This window comes from Myxine glutinosa, chromosome 4 (assembly GCF_964187855.1).
Source record: "Myxine glutinosa chromosome 4, kmMyxGlut1.1, whole genome shotgun sequence".
NCBI classification, from domain to species: domain Eukaryota; kingdom Metazoa; phylum Chordata; class Myxini; order Myxiniformes; family Myxinidae; genus Myxine; species Myxine glutinosa.
In genome coordinates, this window is record NC_136264.1 from 42,082,735 (window position 1) to 42,101,678 (window position 18,944).

General features: G+C 45.4%; 1 protein-coding gene across 1 annotated transcript in view; it reads left to right on the top strand.

The window, feature by feature from the left end:
• Window positions 1-18,944, top strand: part of TMEM201 (transmembrane protein 201) — a 244,291-nt gene that overhangs the window by 141,060 nt on the left and 84,287 nt on the right. Inside the window, exon 8 of the mRNA XM_068112233.2 lies at window positions 4,756-4,976. Coding sequence (XP_067968334.2) covers window positions 4,756-4,976 — 221 coding nt within the window. The remainder of the gene's footprint in view (window positions 1-4,755; window positions 4,977-18,944) is intronic.

Genomic DNA, 18,944 nt, shown 5'->3' on the forward strand with positions numbered 1-18,944 from the left:
GGGCCCGTTGTCTGGGATTTAAGTTACGATTGTCTAAGGCTGCTCTGTGTCTCTGCGTCCCCGATCATTGTACATACGTGTGGGAATAATTAAAACCAGTGTTCTTCCTTTCTTCCATTCAATCGTTTCGGTGGTTTCTTCGATTGGCTAAGCGTGGCACGAATAGGATCGCTCAAATCGGGTTCCACTAACTAATTAAGACTGCACGGACCACGTGGTACTCAATCTGCTCGGCGTACACAAACCACACGTGGTTCGTGCGAGGCTTGTTTCCTCGCTTCCAGGGCAGCGCGGGGAATTAGGTACGAGCAAGAAGTGGTCCCGAGACCCTACTCCGCGTTCGTCCGGAAGGGACGTTGCAAGTCTCGGTTCCGCCAGGCCCAGCAAGAACAAGGGGATTAATCCCCCCTTTTGTAAGGGGAAGTAGGGCGGCGTAGAACCGCAACAATAGATATATATATATATATATGTACAGACTTGGCATTTAATATGGAATAATTTTTTTTTCTTGACTTGGGCTTACTTTCTGAACTCGGTATATCGATCTCGTGAGTTTATTTTATGCTTCGGTGATTTATTTGTTAAAAGAACCATGTCACTGATTGTCTGTCGCAGCAAGAAGTCAATAACAGGATTATATCACAGGTGGCGTGAAAAAATGTACGGACAGGTACATTTGACGAGTGGCTTCACAATCGGGTATATAAGGGTTGTTGCGTTCTGTATTAGTGGAAAACAACTGCTGCACATCTACAAAAGGTATTGCCGCTTCCCCTGGAGATGGTCCGTCAACTCGACAATGCTGTTTGTCATTTAGTGGTGGCTTTACGAAATTCCGGCATGAAACAGCGTGCTATTGCTGGGCAGTATGGCATCACTCAAGGTCAGGTGTCAAAGATACTGAAACGAAATGCTCAGAGGGGTGTCCCTACTCCAATACCGAGGCCAGGACGTCCCCGCAGATACACAAGGAGGGATGATCGCCAGCTGCACCGGTTAGTCCGCAATGGCCGTACCAAGTCAGCTAATCGGCTTAGGGCTGAGTGGCAGCAACTGACAAGTGTGCCTGTATCCAGAAGGCTAGTCAACCAACGACTGGTTCAAGCAGGCTATCGTGCCAGGCGTCCCCTGAGAAAGCCACGTCTGACCAGACAACACCGCTAGCGCCGATTGCAGTGGGCCAGAGAGCACCGTCAATGGCAGCCAGGACACTGGAATCACGTGATCTTCAGTGACAAGTCTAGATTTCTGGTCTATCGTCAAGATGGCCGCATCCGAGTGCGCAGACAAGTGCATGAAGCCTACAACGAAGATTGTATAGTGCCAAGAGTCCAAGCTGGAGGTGGTGGGGTGATCGGTTGGGCTGCTTTTCATGCAGGGGGCAAAACTGACCTGGTTGTTCTGAATGGAAACCTGAACCAGTTCAAGCACAGGGCCATTCTGGAAGAAACATTGCTTCCATTTGTTCGTGCAGCCTTTCGAGGAAACTTTGTCTTCCAAGATGACAATGCACGGCCTCATCGTGCTCGCATGATCCAACACTTTCTTGCTGACCGTGGTGTATAGCATATGGAGTGGCCTGCCATGGCCCCGGATATGAATCCGATAGAGAACTTGTGGGCAGAATTAACTCGTCAAATCGACAACTTGGACCAGCAGCCTGCCTCTGTGCGTGAATTGCAGCAGGCTATTGTAACTGCATGGCAAGCGATTCCTATCCAAACCTTGGCAAATCTCGTGAACAGCATGCCTCAACGTGTACGTGCTCTCCTGAATGCTCGTGGGGGTTACAGGAAGTACTGAACTGTAATTTTACTGTCCGTAATCCCAGTCGTAATTTAACTTTTGTTTTTGTTAAAAAAAATTTTGGCTAATGTGCAAAATAAAGAGATACTTCTGGAAAACGCACAGAAGTTTAACACAGTACTGTCCGTGAATTGAGTTCGATATCAGTTTACATCACTTTCAAGGATCAATTTATTTGCTTTGAAATGTCAAATGTGGTTTTTGTTTCTTTTAAAGGTCACATTAACAAAATCTAGAGTAATTTCAATATAATTCCAATGAACTTTTGGTTCTAAGTCATCTTGAAAAGTAAGTTCACCCCCACAAAAAAAATATTCCATATTAAATGTCAAGTCTGTATATATATAGATATATACTGTATATAAAACGGAAAAAACATGGAGTGGACGGTGAATCATCGGCGATGTGATGCCTCAGTCAACCCACATGAGTATGTCTATTAATTACGTACAGTGAGTTGAACCATGAGTACGTCTATCAATTATATTTTATATAATTATATTTATACACACACACACACACTCACACACATATATAAAACTTGTCTTCAGTTAATAAATATTTGATATCAGAGCGTCGTCATCTCATCTTTGGCACTAGCTCTTATGATGCTGGTTTAGAAGTTTGTGGGGCAGGGTTGGGGACGGGGTTGGTCTATCTTTTGTTGAATTTTTCTTCATGTCTCTTCAATGTCACCCCACTTTGGGGAATTTCCTTCTCTACAATTAAACTAACCTTAACCAGCCTATTTTGGTCTGTTGTCAGACAAAGGCGGCCCTTGATTTTTGTTGAGGGGTATTTATTACTTGCACCACTTCCAAGGTAAATCGCACTTGCTATGCATCGTTCTAAATACCCCTTTTGGTCGTGCTTGTCCGATGATGTGACATACAGCCACAACTAAGAATTCATGTGAGTTCCTGTTGATTTTGTCCTCCTCTATAAGTGGTGTTGGTCATGGACTGTGTTGTTTTTGCAAGGATGGTTTGTGGAAGAGCTCCTCGATATGAAATGCATTTGGTTTGTTTTGGAAATTCCAAATCTATTCATGCTATTCAATGTACCAATTCATTCTCAATACCTCTTTATGATTTAAGTGAATGACCATGAAGGAAGGATTTGAGATGCTCAACCACAATGCCCCTCCCACTGACTCCAATTGACCGCAGTGGTTGAACAGGAGCCACATTCACCACAAACTTGTTGTATCTTTCTCGGTATCATCATCATCTTTTCATCACGGTCGGTCCATGACGGGATGAAAAGCTTCTCCAAGACAGAACCGTTTTATTTTATCTTTTGCCTCTCTGATCAAATTTGTCCCTGCAAGCCTTAATTTGTTGAGTACAATGATATTAAGTACAGTGTAACATAATTGTCTGGTCGTCACTGAAGGACTTGGTTTCAATCTTGTGCTTTCGGGTTTGTCTTTTTCGGTTTTTCCTTCAGAACCAGAAAGGAGAAGAAGAAACAAAAGCGACCCAAAAAGGCGCTTGCATTGTAAGGGAGCTTTAATCTCTAGTTTTGTGGATGGAACTGACCACAGTTGTAAATCAGCATCTCTTTTACGTTTTTCTTTTTGAATCTCTCATTCTTTTCCCTCAGATTATCGGACAGATGTGAGGTTACCTTTTTAAGCACTTCCAAGCGGCGATGTTCACCCAGCCCCATGCTTTGACTTCAAACGGCGAAGCCCGAGGCCCGGTTGTAGGGGAGGGGATACGAAGAAGACGGTGGGGGTCGAAGGGTGCGATGGTTCGGCGAGGGGGAGGTTGGGGTGCAAGGCAGCGTGGGAGCTGCCTGGGACTTTGAAAGGAGCTGCAGAGAGGAACACGATTCCACATGAAAGCCCCGGCATCGGCAGCCCCATCAGCTCCCCGCATGGCAAAGGCTCAGGCTGGGAGGCCTTCTTTTGGATATGAGCGGGTGCAGGAGATGGAGGAGGGAGTAAAAAGGGGCATGTGAAGGGGCAGGAGAAAAAAAAGTGAGAGGGGAGAGGAGGTGTGGAAGTTTGACAATGCCATGCTTCTCTTGTTTAATTTTGCTGCAATTTCATGACTCCATTCAAAAGCCACCTCCGATGTAAATATATAATCTATTTACAGATTTGCACCATTGGACTTGAGGCTTTCTTTAAATTTCCCCACCTCAAATTTACCCAGAATCCATTGCAGGTGGTGGAATGTTTTTTGACCCGCTTGTGTTTCTTGATTTGTTGTGAATCTAAATAAACCCCAGTCATTTAAACTTGCCACTGAATCCATAGCCTAGGTATGTGCTGTAATTCTCATGTCCACCAGCTCATTGTGTAAAATCTTAGTTCAGGAAGACTATTGAGACGGAGGACAAGAAGGCAATTAACTGATTGTGTGGCAAACAGTTGCATGCAACAAGCACCTATTGAAAGTGCGATTGCAGAGTCTTGGGGGATAAGCATTGGGGCTGCTGCTCAGAAACCATACCATATACTACTTTAAGGGTGCTATAGTTGTCATTAATGTTGCTCGCCATGTTGAGGGTTGTTCGTTGGATGGTCCTATTTTGCACACGTTCTTATCACGAGGTAATCTCATTGTTACCAACGTTGTGTGGGTGCTCTGAAGTTATTCTAGCCACCTGCTGTGGAAGGTAGTACCATCCTATCCTGTCCAGGTCATGGGGTTTTTTGTGACTGGTACTGATTCTGGAGCCAGGTGATCCTCAGGTGCAGAGTCGATCCAACAAAGACTTCCTAAATAGGATGTGTACATCATCAGTATTATCTTTACTTTACCATGGCCTTGTAAAAGCAAGGGTCACAAATGTATATTTGATCAGGTCTTTGGTGAGTAAACCATGTACCTGATTCAAAAACCATGTACCTAAACCATATTTTTTAAAAAAAGAAGCACTTCCTTGTTTTATAATATGTAAGTAATCGTAGGTTTCTCTGTTTGTACATCAATACAGATTGAGAGCTCCTGCTGCAGATGCATCATCCTATGACACTTCCCAGCCTGCCATGGACTTCCTGTCACTATCGCCATTTCCTCCTCCTCCGTTCCTGCTGGCACGGTCCTCTTTGAATCTCTTCAAAAAAAGACCTCGTCCACGTGCTTCTCCCTCATCTCTTCCAATGCACCTGGATCGTGCCCTGTCTCTCGGAACTACACCAAAGCCATTTCAGTCAGGTAAGGTCCTCACAAATGAATGTTTGCCATGTACCTGTGCTTCCTCCAACACAACAAACATGATGTTTTAAAACGACAACGAGTCATTATATATATATATATATATATATATATATATATAAAGGGGCTTGGCTCGCCTCGTCACGCGTCGTTACAGAGGAACAGGCTTATTTTAGCTGAGGATAATGACTGTACCTTTTTTTTTTTTTTGTATACAACATTGAGGCTCGTGCAAGAGCTAACATCAATCACAAAAAAAAAACGGACACAAAACATACAAGAAAGGGAGCACGAGACAAGATGGGGAGAGAGAGAGTCTTGATTTGGGCAATTTCACCAGAAGAGGGTTGCTGGCAGATATTGTGCCATTGTAGGAATATTTGGGGGATAGAGCTGGGGGAGCAAGGCCAGATAGGAGTCGGTAGAAGACAGAAAGACCACCCACCTGCCTGTGGTGAGTGAGAGACCCTCAGAATCAGCTTCATCGCGGGATATTACAATGAGTCTGAAAGCTTTGGTTTCAACAGTATGAAGACGAGCTTGGTGTGAGGCAGGAGCACCAGCCCAGAGGGGACAGCAGTATTCTATTGAGCTGCAGATGAAAGCCTTGTAAGTGGTGAGGTGCTCAGGTGTGCCAAGGAAGGACTTCACACGACGGAGGATGCCCAGTCCGCGACTGGCTTTGGAGGCCAGATTTGAAATGTGGTTTTTCCCAGGCAAGAAAGATTGTTCAGAAAGTGGATGGGAGGGTTTTCCAGTCGGTCTTTTCGGAGAGACATAGTAAGAGTGAGACATTTGTCAGGATTGAAAGACATGTTCCACTTGTTTGACCAGTCTGTGATTTTGTCCAGGTCTGCAGAGAATGAGGAGGCTGCAGACTGCCGATTTGAAATCACCACCTGAGTTGCTGTGTTGTCATGATTGACACCAATCTGTTGCCAGCAACCCTCTTATGGTTAAACTGCCAAAATCTAGGCTCTCTGCTCACCTTCACTCTTTCATTCCCCTTTTCTCCCGCCTCTGGAACAAACTCCCCCAACTCCCTTCAATCCCACTCCTCCCTCCAGGTCTTTAAAACAGCTGTTCACCACCATCTCTTATCTTCCCCCATCCAAAACCTTGATCTTTTCTACCCCTGCTAATTTTCACCCCAGATACACTCTTTTGAAATTCCAACTTCTTTCCTGGAAGTCCTTGCAGTGTCCATATGGTTTATACCTCTCCCACCTCCCCCCAAGCCCTCTCCCTCCCACGGTTCTCTCGATGTCCCTGCTCTCAAATGTTGTGCTTGTGTCTGTTCTTCCCCCTCTCTCCCCATCTTGTCTACCGCTCCCCTTATTTTGTATTTTGTGTGTCGGTTTGACTTTTTGTGTGATGAATGTTAGCTCTTTCACGAGCCTCGATCTTGTACACAAAAAAAATAAAATAATAATCATAATACAAACAATTATTTTGCACAAATTTATTTTAGTGTTTGTGATATTACATTTTTATAAGCAATTTCGGTTGAAAAATAAGATGGGATGCACAGCCCCTCAGCACAAAATACATACAGGAGGGGTAGGTGCAGACTGGAAGTTTGGGATGATTACACCTCACCACCACGTAATTAAAAACACCTCACCACCACGTAATTAAAAATACCTCACCACCACGTAATTGAAAACACCTCACCACAACAACAACATCAACAACAGGCATTTTAAGGCTATTTTCCCTGCAAGAGCGGGGGTTAGCCTTGCGGTCCCCATGACAATGTTCTCCATTTTGCCCTATTTTCTGCATCTCCCCTTGTTAACCCCCTTGCTCGCATTTCTTCTTCGACCATCTTTAGCCAAGTCTTTCTCGGTCTTCCCCGTCCTCTGCTTCCTTCTACATTCATTTCCATTACTTTTCTCAACCAGTCACTTTCATCCTTCTTCAACACATGACCAAACCATCTCAACCTGTTCCTCTTCACAGCATCAACCACAGGCTCTATTCCCAACATCTTTCGCAATTCATCATTTGTCTTCCTCTCTCTCAACGATACTCCGCACATCCATCGAACCATTTGCATTTCCACCCTTTCCAGCCTTCGTTGCTGCTCTACGTTCATTACCCATGTCTCGCTCCCATAAATCATAACACTTCTCACACATGCAGCATACACCTTTCCCTTCAGCTTCAACGCATGGCTGGCGGACTTCCTCTCTAGTCGTCGTCAACGTGTGGCCCTGAATGGGTTTCTCTCATCTCCTCTTCCTGTTCAGGCTGGAGTTCCCCAAGGCAGTGTTCTGGGCCCCGTGCTTTTTCTGGTCTTCATCAATGATCTCTCTGACTCTCTCGAAAATCCTCTCTATCTCTTTGCTGATGACTCCACTCTCTGCCGCTCCATACCTCTTCCCTCAGATCGGCAGTCTGCTGCCTCCTCACTCTCTGAAGACCTGGACAAAATCACAGACTGGTCAAACAAGTGGAACATGTCTTTCAATCCTGACAAATCTCACACTCTTACTATGTCTCTCCGAAAAGATCGACTGGACAACCCTCCCATCTACTTTCTCAACAATCCTCTCCAAGAAGTTCTGTCGCTCAAGATTTTGGGTCTCACTATCTGCCATGATCTTTCTTGGGAAAACCACATTTCCAAGCTGGCCTCCAAAGCCAGTCGCCGACTGGGCATCCTCCGTCGTGCGAAGTCCTTCCTCGGCACACCTGAGCTCCTCACCACATACAAGGCTTTCATCCGCAGCTCAATGGAATACTGTTCTCCCCTATGGGCCGGTGCTCCTGCCTCACACCTAGCTCGGCTTCACGCTGTTGAAACCAAAGCTTTCAGAATTATTGGAATCTCCCGCGATGAAGCTATCTCTGAGGGCCTTTCACTCACTCACCACAGGCAGGTAGGTGGTCTTTCTGTCTTCTACCGACTCCTCTCTGGCCTTGTACCCCCAGCTCTCTCTGTGCTCTGTCCCCCAAATATTCCTACAGGTCGCACAAGATCTGCCAGCAACCCTCTGATGGTTAAACTGCCGAAATCTCGGCTCTCTGCTCACCTTCACTCTTTCATTCCTCTTTTCTCCCGCCTCTGGAACAAACTCCCTCACTCCCTTCAATCCCACTCCTCCCTCCAGGTCTTTAAAACAGCTGTTCACCACCATCTCTTATCTTCCCCCATCCAAAACCTTGATCTTTTCTACCCCCGCTAATTCACCCCAGATCCACCTTGTTTGAAATTCCAACTTCTTTCCTGGAAGTCCTGGCAGTGTCCATATGTTTTATACCTCTCCCACCGCCCCCTTCCCACGCCCCCCCCCTCAAAGCCCTCGCCCTCTCTCAGATCTCTCGATGTCTCCATGTCTCTCGGTCCCTGCTCTCAAATGTTGTGTTTGTGTCCTTCCCCCTCTCTCCCCATCTTGTCTACCGCTCCCTATGTTATATGTTTTATGTGTCGGTTTGTCTTTCTGTGTGATTAATGTTCGCTCTTGCACGAGCCTCGACCTTGTATACAAAAAAAAAAAAAAAAAAAAAAAAAACCACGACACTCCCCTCCTCGTCAGCACGCCACTCAGTTCCCGAAACTTCTTCCAAAAACACCTCACCACCATGTAATTAAAAACACCTCACCACCACATAATTCAAAACACCTCACCACCACGTAATTAAAAACACCTCATCACCAAGTAATTAAAAACACCTCACCACCAAGTAATTAAAAACACCTCACCACCAAGTAATTCGAAACACCTCAGCACCATGTAATTAAAAACACCTCACCACCACATAATTCAAAACACCTCACCACCACGTAATTAAAAACACCTCATCACCAAGTAATTAAAAACACCTCACCACCAAGTAATTAAAAACACCTCATCACCAAGTAATTAAAAACACCTCACCACCAAGTAATTAAAAACACCTCACCACCAAGTAATTAAAAACACCTCACCACCAAGTAATTCGAAACACCTCAGCACCATGTAATTCAAAACATCATCAGAGCCACGTTATTAAAAAGACTTCACCGCCACGGAAACAAAAGTTTGAGGGAGTAGTTCAGTGACGAGACAGACACTACCCAGATATGTGGATATATAGATTGATGACTGTACCTGAGTTGCTGTTTTGTCATGGTTTACACCAATCATAATACAAACATAATACAAAAATTTACATTTTATAAACAATTGAAGTTGAAGATTTAAGTTGAATTTGTTTCAAACAATTTCAAAAATAATAACCTCAGGACATACCCACGGGAGAGATAGGTGCATACCAGACGTTTGGTACGATGTCACAAAAGTTTGAAGGAGTAGTTCAGTGAGGAGACAGACACTGCACAGATATATATCTTATTATAATAGAGCAAACGTATATGGTTCGCTATGTATGTTTGTATGTTTATATGCGACGAAAACGTCTTCTTCTTCTTCAAATAAATTTCAACCCTCTTAATTAACCCTCTTAATTGCGTTAAAACTGCTGAGACCCTTCAGACCTTTGACGACCCTTTAATTCCACCAAGACCCTTCAGACCACTAAGACCCCTGAAGACCCAAAATACCCTGAAGACCCCCAATGACCCCAAAGACCCAAAACACCCCAAAGACCCAAAATACCCTTCAAAGCCCTGAGGCTCAAAAAGACCCTGAATGCCCAAAAACCCAAAAGACCCCAACGATCCAAAACACCCCGAAGACCCAAAACACCCCAAAGACCCAAAACACCCCGAAGACCCAAAACACCCCGAAGACCCAAAACACCCCGAAGACCCAAAACACCCCGAAGACCCAAAACACCCCGAAGACCCAAAACACCCCGAAGACCCAAAACACCCCGAAGACCCAAAACACCCCGGAGACCCAAAACACCCCGGAGACCCAAAACACCCCGGAGACCCAAAACACCCCGGAGACCCAAAACACCCCGGAGACCCAAAACACCCCGGAGACCCAAAACACCCCAAAGACCCAAAATACCCTTCAAAGCCCTGAGGCTCAAAAAGACCCTGAATGCCCAAAAACCCAAAAGACCCCAATGATCCAAAACACCCCGAAGACCCAAAACATCCCAAAGACCCAAAACACCCCGAAGACCCAAAACACCCCGAAGACCCAAAACACCCCGAAGACCCAAAACACCCCGAAGACCCAAAACACCCCGAAGACCCAAAACACCCCGAAGACCCAAAACACCCCGAAGACCCAAAACACCCCGAAGACCCAAAACACCCCGAAGACCCAAAACACCCCGAAGATCCAAAACACCCCGAAGACCCAAAACACCCCGGAGACCCAAAACACCCCGGAGACCCAAAACACCCCGGAGACCCAAAACACCCCGGAGACCCAAAACACCCCGGAGACCCAAAACACCCCGGAGACCCAAAACACCCCGGAGACCCAAAACACCCCGGAGACCCAAAACACCCCGGAGACCCAAAACACCCCGGAGACCCAAAACACCCCGAAGACCCAAAACACCCCGAAGACCCAAAACACCCCGAAGACCCAAAACACCCCGAAGACCCAAAACACCCCGAAGACCCAAAACACCCCGAAGACCCAAAACACCCCGAAGACCCAAAACACCCCGAAGACCCAAAACACCCCGAAGACCCAAAACACCCCGGAGACCCAAAACACCCCGGAGACCCAAAACACCCCGGAGACCCAAAACACCCCGGAGACCCAAAACACCCCGGAGACCCAAAACACCCCGGAGACCCAAAACACCCCGGAGACCCAAAACACCCCGGAGACCCAAAGCACCCCGAAGACCCAAAGCACCCCGAAGACCCAAAGCACCCCGAAGACCCAAAGCACCCCGAAGACCCAAAGCACCCCGAAGACCCAAAGCACCCCGAAGACCCAAAGCACCCCGAAAACCCTAAGCACCCCGAAGACCCTACGCACCCCGAAGACCAAAAATACCCCAAAGACCCAGAAGACACCGAAGACCCTTAAGATCCAAAAGCCTCTGAAGACACCAAAGACCCAAATAACCCATAAGACCCAAAAGCCTCCAAAGACACCAAAGACCCAAAATACCCTGAAGACCCCAAAACACCTCAAAGACCCAAAATACCCTTAAAGGCCCAGAGGATCCAAAAGACCCTGAAGACCCAAATGGACCTGAGACCCAAAACACCATGAAGACCCAAAAGACACCCCGAAATGGTCAAAGATGCCTACCCCTCTGAAACGACGTGTGGTGAGGCGCGCGGAGCGTGCCGAGTCACGCTAGTATATATAAATAAAGTAATGACTTGCGGTTGGGATTTAAAATCAAATGAATCCATTTTTAGGTCTCCAACCTTTAATGAGCAAACAAACAACTGCTCGACGTTTCGATCAGTAACACGGATAAATGTGCATCCACTGACCTTTCTCAAGAGTAAAGAAAAACAACTGTGTACCCTCCCTTGTATAAGGGAACAAGTACAAAAAGTTTTAATTAAAACAAAAGCTGCGTCGATGTTACACAATGCCTAGATGCAGCTGTGCCTATAACGTCGATGTTATAGGCACAGGACATTCCTATTGATTCGATTACTTGATGTTATTTTTGTGCAAAGTGAAAATATATCTCGGCAATTTCCCGTGTGTGGCGACGAATTTTTTATATATCTCGGCATTTTCCCGTCTGTTATTTCAGGCGGTGTATGACTGACCATGCCGCGATTAAAAAAAAAAAAATCTCGGCAATTTCCCGTGTGTGGCGACACGTGAACGAAGCTATGCTCCTCTCTCCACATTATTGTGACGACGTATAAATTAAATATTTCATCGTGACGATTGTCATCAAATGGACGAATTTTTAATATATCTCGGCATTTTCCCATCTGTTATTTCGGGCGGTGTATGACTGACCATGCCGCAATTTAAAAAAAATATATCTCAATGGACTTGAAGTTACAGGCCTTTGAGAATTCATTTCGTTCTATAAAAGGCAACTTTCATCGGATTTTCTTACCGTTTTTTTTCAACCGAGTCTAAAACTATGTTAGCGACTGTGAAAAATGAAATGATATATCGAATTTGATTTGAAATAAAACTGTGTGAGAGAGGAAGACACCACGGGCCTACAAAACAGGCCTCAAAGCTATGCGAGTTAATAAAATGGTGGATATTTGTTTATATGAAGGCTCTCCCAGAATGGGTGGAGCTATGGTTGCCAGAATGGGTGGAGCTTTGAGGTTTTGTCTTCTCTGCAAGAACAAGAAGAAGAAGAAGAACAAGAAAAACAACAACAACAGCAGAGTGCACTCTATGACCAGCGTCTGCGACGCGGCTAAAAACGGGGTGGGGACACCGAACCACCAATCATTGCCATTCTGGAACGAGTGGTTCCAGAATGGAACGAGTACATCGTTGTTGTTGTGGTGAGGTGTTCTCCTCCCCTCCCCTTCCCCTTTCCACTCCCCCTCCCCCTTCCACTCCTCTTTCCACTCCGCCTCCCCCTTCCACTCCCCCAATTCCTTCCTCACTCCTCCCTCTCCTGCCTCCCCCTCCACCTGCCCCCGGCAATGCCGGTTACTCTTGCAAATATATATATATATATATATATATATATATATATATATATATATATATACATATATATATATATATATATATATATATATATATATCGTTGTATTTTCTGTCTGTCCATTGACTGAATCCGCCCCATCGGTCATAACCCCAACATATTGTATACCGTTGGAATCCTCTTGGCAATTGGAGATGCAAGAAAATATTTTCAAACCTTCAGGATGGGGGGAAGACCCCAATTCTCTATGTAAATGCATATCGTATAGTACCACCTGGTGGTAGCCAGTATTACGACTCATCTTCGTATCGCCCTCTTTTTCTAAGACTTGAAGTCCTTCCGCACAAGGGGAGGGCACCTCTGCTTATACAGACTTGGCATTTAATATGGAATATTTTTTTTGTTGGGGTGAACTTACTTTTCCAGATGTCTTAGAACCAAAAGTTCATTGGAATTATGTTGAAATTATTCTAGATTTTGTTAATGTCACCTTTAAAAGAAACAAAAACCACATTTGACATTTCGAAAAAATAAATTGATCCTTGAAAGTGATGTAAACTGATATCGAACTCAATTCATGGACAGTACTGTGTTAAATTGATGTACGTTTTCCAGAAGTATCTCTTTATTTTGCACATTAGCCAAAAATTTTTTACAAAAGTTAAATTATGACTGGGATTACGGACAGTAAAATTACAGTTCAGTACTTCGTGTAACCCCCACGAGCATTCAGGAGAGCACGTACACGTTGAGGCATGCTGTTCACGAGATTTGCCAAGGTTTGGACAGGAATCGCTTGCCATGCAGTGACAATAGCCTGCTGCAATTCACGCACAGAGGTCGGCTGCTGGTCCAAGTGGTCGATTTGACGCGTTAATTCTGCCCACAAGTTCTCTATCAGATTCATATCCGGGGACATGGCAGGCCACTCCATATGCTCTACACCACGGTCAGCAAGAAAGTTTTGGATCATGCGAGCACGATGAGGCCGTGCATTGTCATCTTGGAAGACAAAGTTTCCTCGAAAGGCTGCACGAGCAAATGGAAGCAATGTTTCTTCCAGAATGGCCCTGTACTTGAACTGGTTCAGGTTTCCATTCAGAAAAACCAGGTCAGTTTTGCCCCCTGCATGAAAAGCAGCCCAAACGGTCACCCCACCACCTCCAGCTTGGACTCTTGGCACTAAACAATCTTTGTTGTAGGCTTCATGCACTTGTCTGCGCATTCGGACGCGGCCATCTTGACAATAGACCAGAAATCTAGACTCGTCACTGAAGATCACGTGATTCCAGTGTCCTGGCTGCCATTGACGGTGCTCTCTGGCCCAATGCAATTGGCGCTGGCGGTGTTGTTTGGTCAGGCATGGCTTTCTCAGGGGACATCTGGCACGATAGCCTGCTTGAACCAGTCGTTGGTTGACTAGCCTTCTGGATACAGGCACATTTGTCAGTTGCTGCCACTCAGCCCTAAGCCGATTAGCTGACTTGGTACGGCCATTGCGGACTAACCGGTGCAGCTGGCGATCATCCCTACTTGTGGTTCTGCGGGGACGTCCTGGCCTCGGTATTGGAGTAGGGACACCCCTCTGAGCATTTTCTTTCAGGATCTTTGACACCTGACCTTGAGTGATGCCACACTGCCGAACAATAGCATGCTGTTTCATGCCGGAATTTCGTAAAGCCACCACTCCATGACAAACAGCATTGTCGAGTTGATGGACCATCTCCAGAGGAAGCGACAATAACTTTTGGAGATGTGCAGCAGTTGTTTTCCACGAATACACAACGCAACAACCCTTGTATATCCGACTGTGAAGCCAATCATCAAATGTACCTGTCCTTACATTTTGCTACGCCACCTGTGATATAACCCTGTTGTTGACTTCTTGCTGCGACAGACAATCAGTGACATGGTTCTTTTAACAAATAAATCACCAAAGTGTAAAAGAAACTCACCAGATTGATATACTGAGTAAAGAAAGTAAACCCAAGTCAAGCAAAAAAAAATATCCCATATTAAATGCCAAGTCTGTATATTGTCGTGCAACTCCGATTAACATCAAAGTTGCGGATAGCTTAAACGGTCTTATTCGGAGGCAACTATCCAAACACGGATTCGGCTATGGCCGCGCGGGAGGAAGAAGGGAAATGGAGGCTGCGGCAAAAGCACTTAACTGCAGCACGCCGGCGTAGCTCCGGTCCTAGAAGGAAATTAACTGAAGCGGGCACAGGTTTGAATGGGGATGCAAAATAATACAAGGATTTATTCGGGAAAAGGAAAGACAGTGAAAAAGTACGCACCGGTAATAAAATAAGGTAGCTAAATTGGGATCCCACACACAACAGATATCAAACACGACACGAGGGAGATGAATTAAAGAAAATAACACGTCACGTCGTGTACAGTGTACGCGGAGCTCGGGCTTATCTTGTCTTAGTCGTCTTGGTGGCTGCCGTCCAACACCGCTCCTTCCGGCCCGATCGCACACCACGAGGTCCCTCGCTCCAAGTCCCACAAGGCCTCACTCCAAGCGCCACGCGTCCCACGCAGGCTAGCGGCTCCACACGAGGTCGACTCGGACCAACGTCCTGACGCGTCTCAAACCCAACTGCTCAAAACGGACTCTGGCTCTGCACTCGAACTGCGCACTGCTTGGGCTCTCTGCGCTCAACTCGAACTCATGATCCAACTGCCAGCAAAGGCGTCCGATGCTCACTCAGCTCGTGCTGAACTCTCTACTCCTGGCTCATCCCAACTCTTGACTTGGTTCAGCACACCTCCAAACTGCACTCAACTGCAGAACTCTTCTCAACTCAACTTGACTGCCGTCTCATCTCAACTGTTCTGCCCAAAATGGCGTCCGACCCTCGATAATATCCCTGGCCGATGACGTCACATTGGCGCACTGCTCTGCCAATCAGAGCCTCCCACGACTCGCCGGCTCGTCCGGGTCATGCCCTCTGCGTCACTGCCGCTCTCTCCACTCCTGCTCCTTCTTCATAGCACGTGCTATGCCAGGTTGGTAGGCCTTTCGGAGGTGTAAATGGTGGCGGCCAATTGTGGCGGTGTTCCAGCCTGATTTCTTCCTAAGTCATGTCAGGGGGAAGGGCGTCATTTAGTGTTGTGCTAAAGGTCCTAACTAATGCTTATGTTTTTTGCAGTGCCATAATGGACAAAGGTTTGATGACCAGGTTGGACTCACAGGGGCGTTATCTTTAATCCCTAACTACTTAACACTCGAATCTCTTGGTAGATCCACAATCATGCATCTTATCCCGACAAACGCCTAAACATGAAGAACTTATTACAGGTAGATTCCCTATCGCGACAGTCCAATACCTACCTGTACAGATCTACCTGGCTCTAGATATTGCTTTACCCCCAGACATAACAATATGCTTACTGTACAAGAGGGAAATGACAATATAACAAATTGCTATTGGTGCTCCTACTTGTTGAGAAAGGCCATCATGACGAGTCCTCTTGGGACCCTCAAATGGCTCAGCAGCTCATTTGTAACATTCTGGGGTGATGTCGCAGGCAGATCGAGAAAACATTTTTTTAAATTCTCTGTTCAAGATTGATATTCGCAGACAAAACTCACGACTTAACGTTTGCTCAGAAAGCAACTTAGGGAAAAACGATTATGGATTACCTGAAATGTTTTGTCATACTGCTGGGATTTTCTTGTCTTAAACATTGTGAGACTTAGATAATTCGTTTGTTGCCATAACCTGATCTACGTTATAAAAACAGCCTACTCAAAACATCTTTTTAGTGGAAATTGAAACCTTGATAAAGCAAAGTAGGTAAGCCTCTGGACCACTTCCAAATTCTCCCCAATGGTCAAACTAGGATTTGACTAACTTTTCTTGTTTGGAATATTCCTGGTAAATCACTGCTATGGCAGACTGACAATATCACAAAGCATTAAGAATTCCGAACCTTCAACAAGAGAGCCCATCTGGTAAGATAAAACAAAACAAACGTTTAATCAATTCACAGAATCTCAGCTATATTCCAGAAGATTGTGGTGGAACTGCATTCTGTCTTCTTTATATCATTCAGACTTTGCCATTCCTCTTTTTTGTACATGCTCAAAGGCTCTTGGGGGAGCTGCGACACAAATCACGAGCACGAGACAACACCGGACTTGACTTTCACACAAACACAGTGGCTGAGATTGGGGAGAGTGACGTCACTTTATGGAGCACTCTGGGAACCAGTGACGTCATCTTTATGACATCGCTTTTCTCCCCGTACTCAGCGGGGCAATCAAATATTCCCCAAAGTGTCATTTAAGTTTTTATTTACTCTTCCGCTTTTACTACTGAAGCATTCCTCTCGACCAACTTGGCAAAGAAAGGAAATTGGCATCTGATGACCATAGGCTTTGCACTACAGTATGTTCTGAAGTTGCATTTAAGACCAAGTCTCAGAGATATGTTCTCTTTTCGACAAGTTTTGGGTAATCATAAAGTCATTAAGCTCCAAGCACCGACCACTGCCCGAGGATGACCACTGAAGTAAATGAGGAGATTTGTCATCCTCATTTTTGTTGAGAGATTGAGTGATTTCAAGTGAAAGGTAAAAACCTTGCCCTGCACAAGGTCGCGATCAATAAATTGGCTGCCATTTCAAGTCTCCGTGCTCCCACCCTTCTCCTCCACCACCCCTCTGCTCCCATTTCCTCTTTTTTTGAATGAAACAAGATTTTAAAGAAAGAATTAAAAAACGTTTAAAAACAAGTCACACCCCTCTCTAGTGAAACTTACAAAATCAAGAATCACTGCTCACCTCCACTCATTCGTTCCTCTTTTCTCCCACCTGTGGAACCAACTTCCACATTCTCTTCGATCTCATCCTTCCCTCCAGGTTTTCAAGAAAGCTGAACAACACAATCTCAGATAAACCCCCGTCCAAAACCATTATCTTTTCTACCCTCGTCAACCCTCCCAAGCTCACCTCTTCCTAACCTTCCTCTTTTCCTTCCTGAGAGTTTTCTTCTGTGTCCATCTTGTCCACCCTCTGTGTCTTCCCCTAGTTCTCATTCCTCCAGACATCCCTTATCTTGTTCCTGAAAGACTTGGGCCCAACATTCCTCTTGGCCGACCCCACAAGCCCAAAACTTTGTTTTTCTTTGCCATTCTAGACAATGGAAGACTCGTTTTTGTGAAGACAATGTCTGTCTGCATTGGAGGACAAAAAAAACAATAAATTTTCAATGAAAACTCCATACGTCCTGTGTTCCGGTCATATGAGGTGACAATCGGCTAAAGTTTCGAACGTTATTCCTTCATCAGAGGGGAAAAGGGTTCTTGTTGATCTGATGAACGAAGTCTCCTGCTATTTTTGTCCCCTAACCCCGCTGTTGTGTGTTTCTCCCTCTCCACCTACTGTTAATTTTGTTACTTTGCATCCTGATCCGTTCTATGCGCTTGCTCCTCCATGAGCCTCAGCTCTGCATATAAAACAAACAAACAAACAAAAAAGTCTTTCTTCTTCTGAATGTTTAAAACTTCAATTACTAAGATGTGGGTAAATGGAATATGTAGGAACCATGGTTTACTGAAGAATGCTTTGCCTTTCTATGGGAAACTTCACTCATTTTGTTTCACTGCTCCACAAAATATAAATATATGTTACCTCGTCATTTCCATACTCCCTCTCCGCTCGGACAGCTCAGTTCCTGAGAAGTGCCAAACAAGGCTGAGTTTGTGAGGAGGCTTCATTAAATGGCAATTATTTATTACATACGTCTTAAATATGGTGGAATTTTCGACCTCCACCCTCCTAACATCCCCTTCTCCCTTCCTCCCTCCCCTCACACCCTGTATGTCCCGTCCCAATGGCGCTTACCATCCATCCCCGTATTCGTCTGTCCCCACTCCTCTCACATTCTCCTTTCATCTCAAAAAACCTTGTCATCCTGCCCAATCTTCCTTTTCTCATTTTTTAATTTCCATAACTGATCTTTCCCCCACCGGGCGAACGTCATAAATAGACGGCCTTTTCTGGCAAGTTTCCTCAATTTTCCTCAAGTTTCCTCAATTCTTTCCTGCAAACGTGTAATTTGATGCCGAATGAACGCTGCACACTGATTGCTATAAATGAGAAATAATAAATTGTACGTGCTTTTTCACAAGTAATCAAAATGAAACGTAGTTTGCGACGGAGAAAAGGCGGCGAGCGATAAAGGGCTAGCTAGACCACACACGCACTGATTGGAAGGATCTGAGTTATTCAGGCTGATTCAGCCAAAGAAAGTTGTTGGTCCGTAAATCGACAGATAAGAAATTCCTCAACCTTGGCACCAAATAAAATCCAGAGGCTCAGTGATCTTCACCTGGCTATCTGCCCGTTAGGCGCTTGACAGCCTGTCTGCTGCACAGTGTGTTACATTGCTAGCCAAGGACTCATACATCATGAAAACTTTTCTTTGGTGAGATA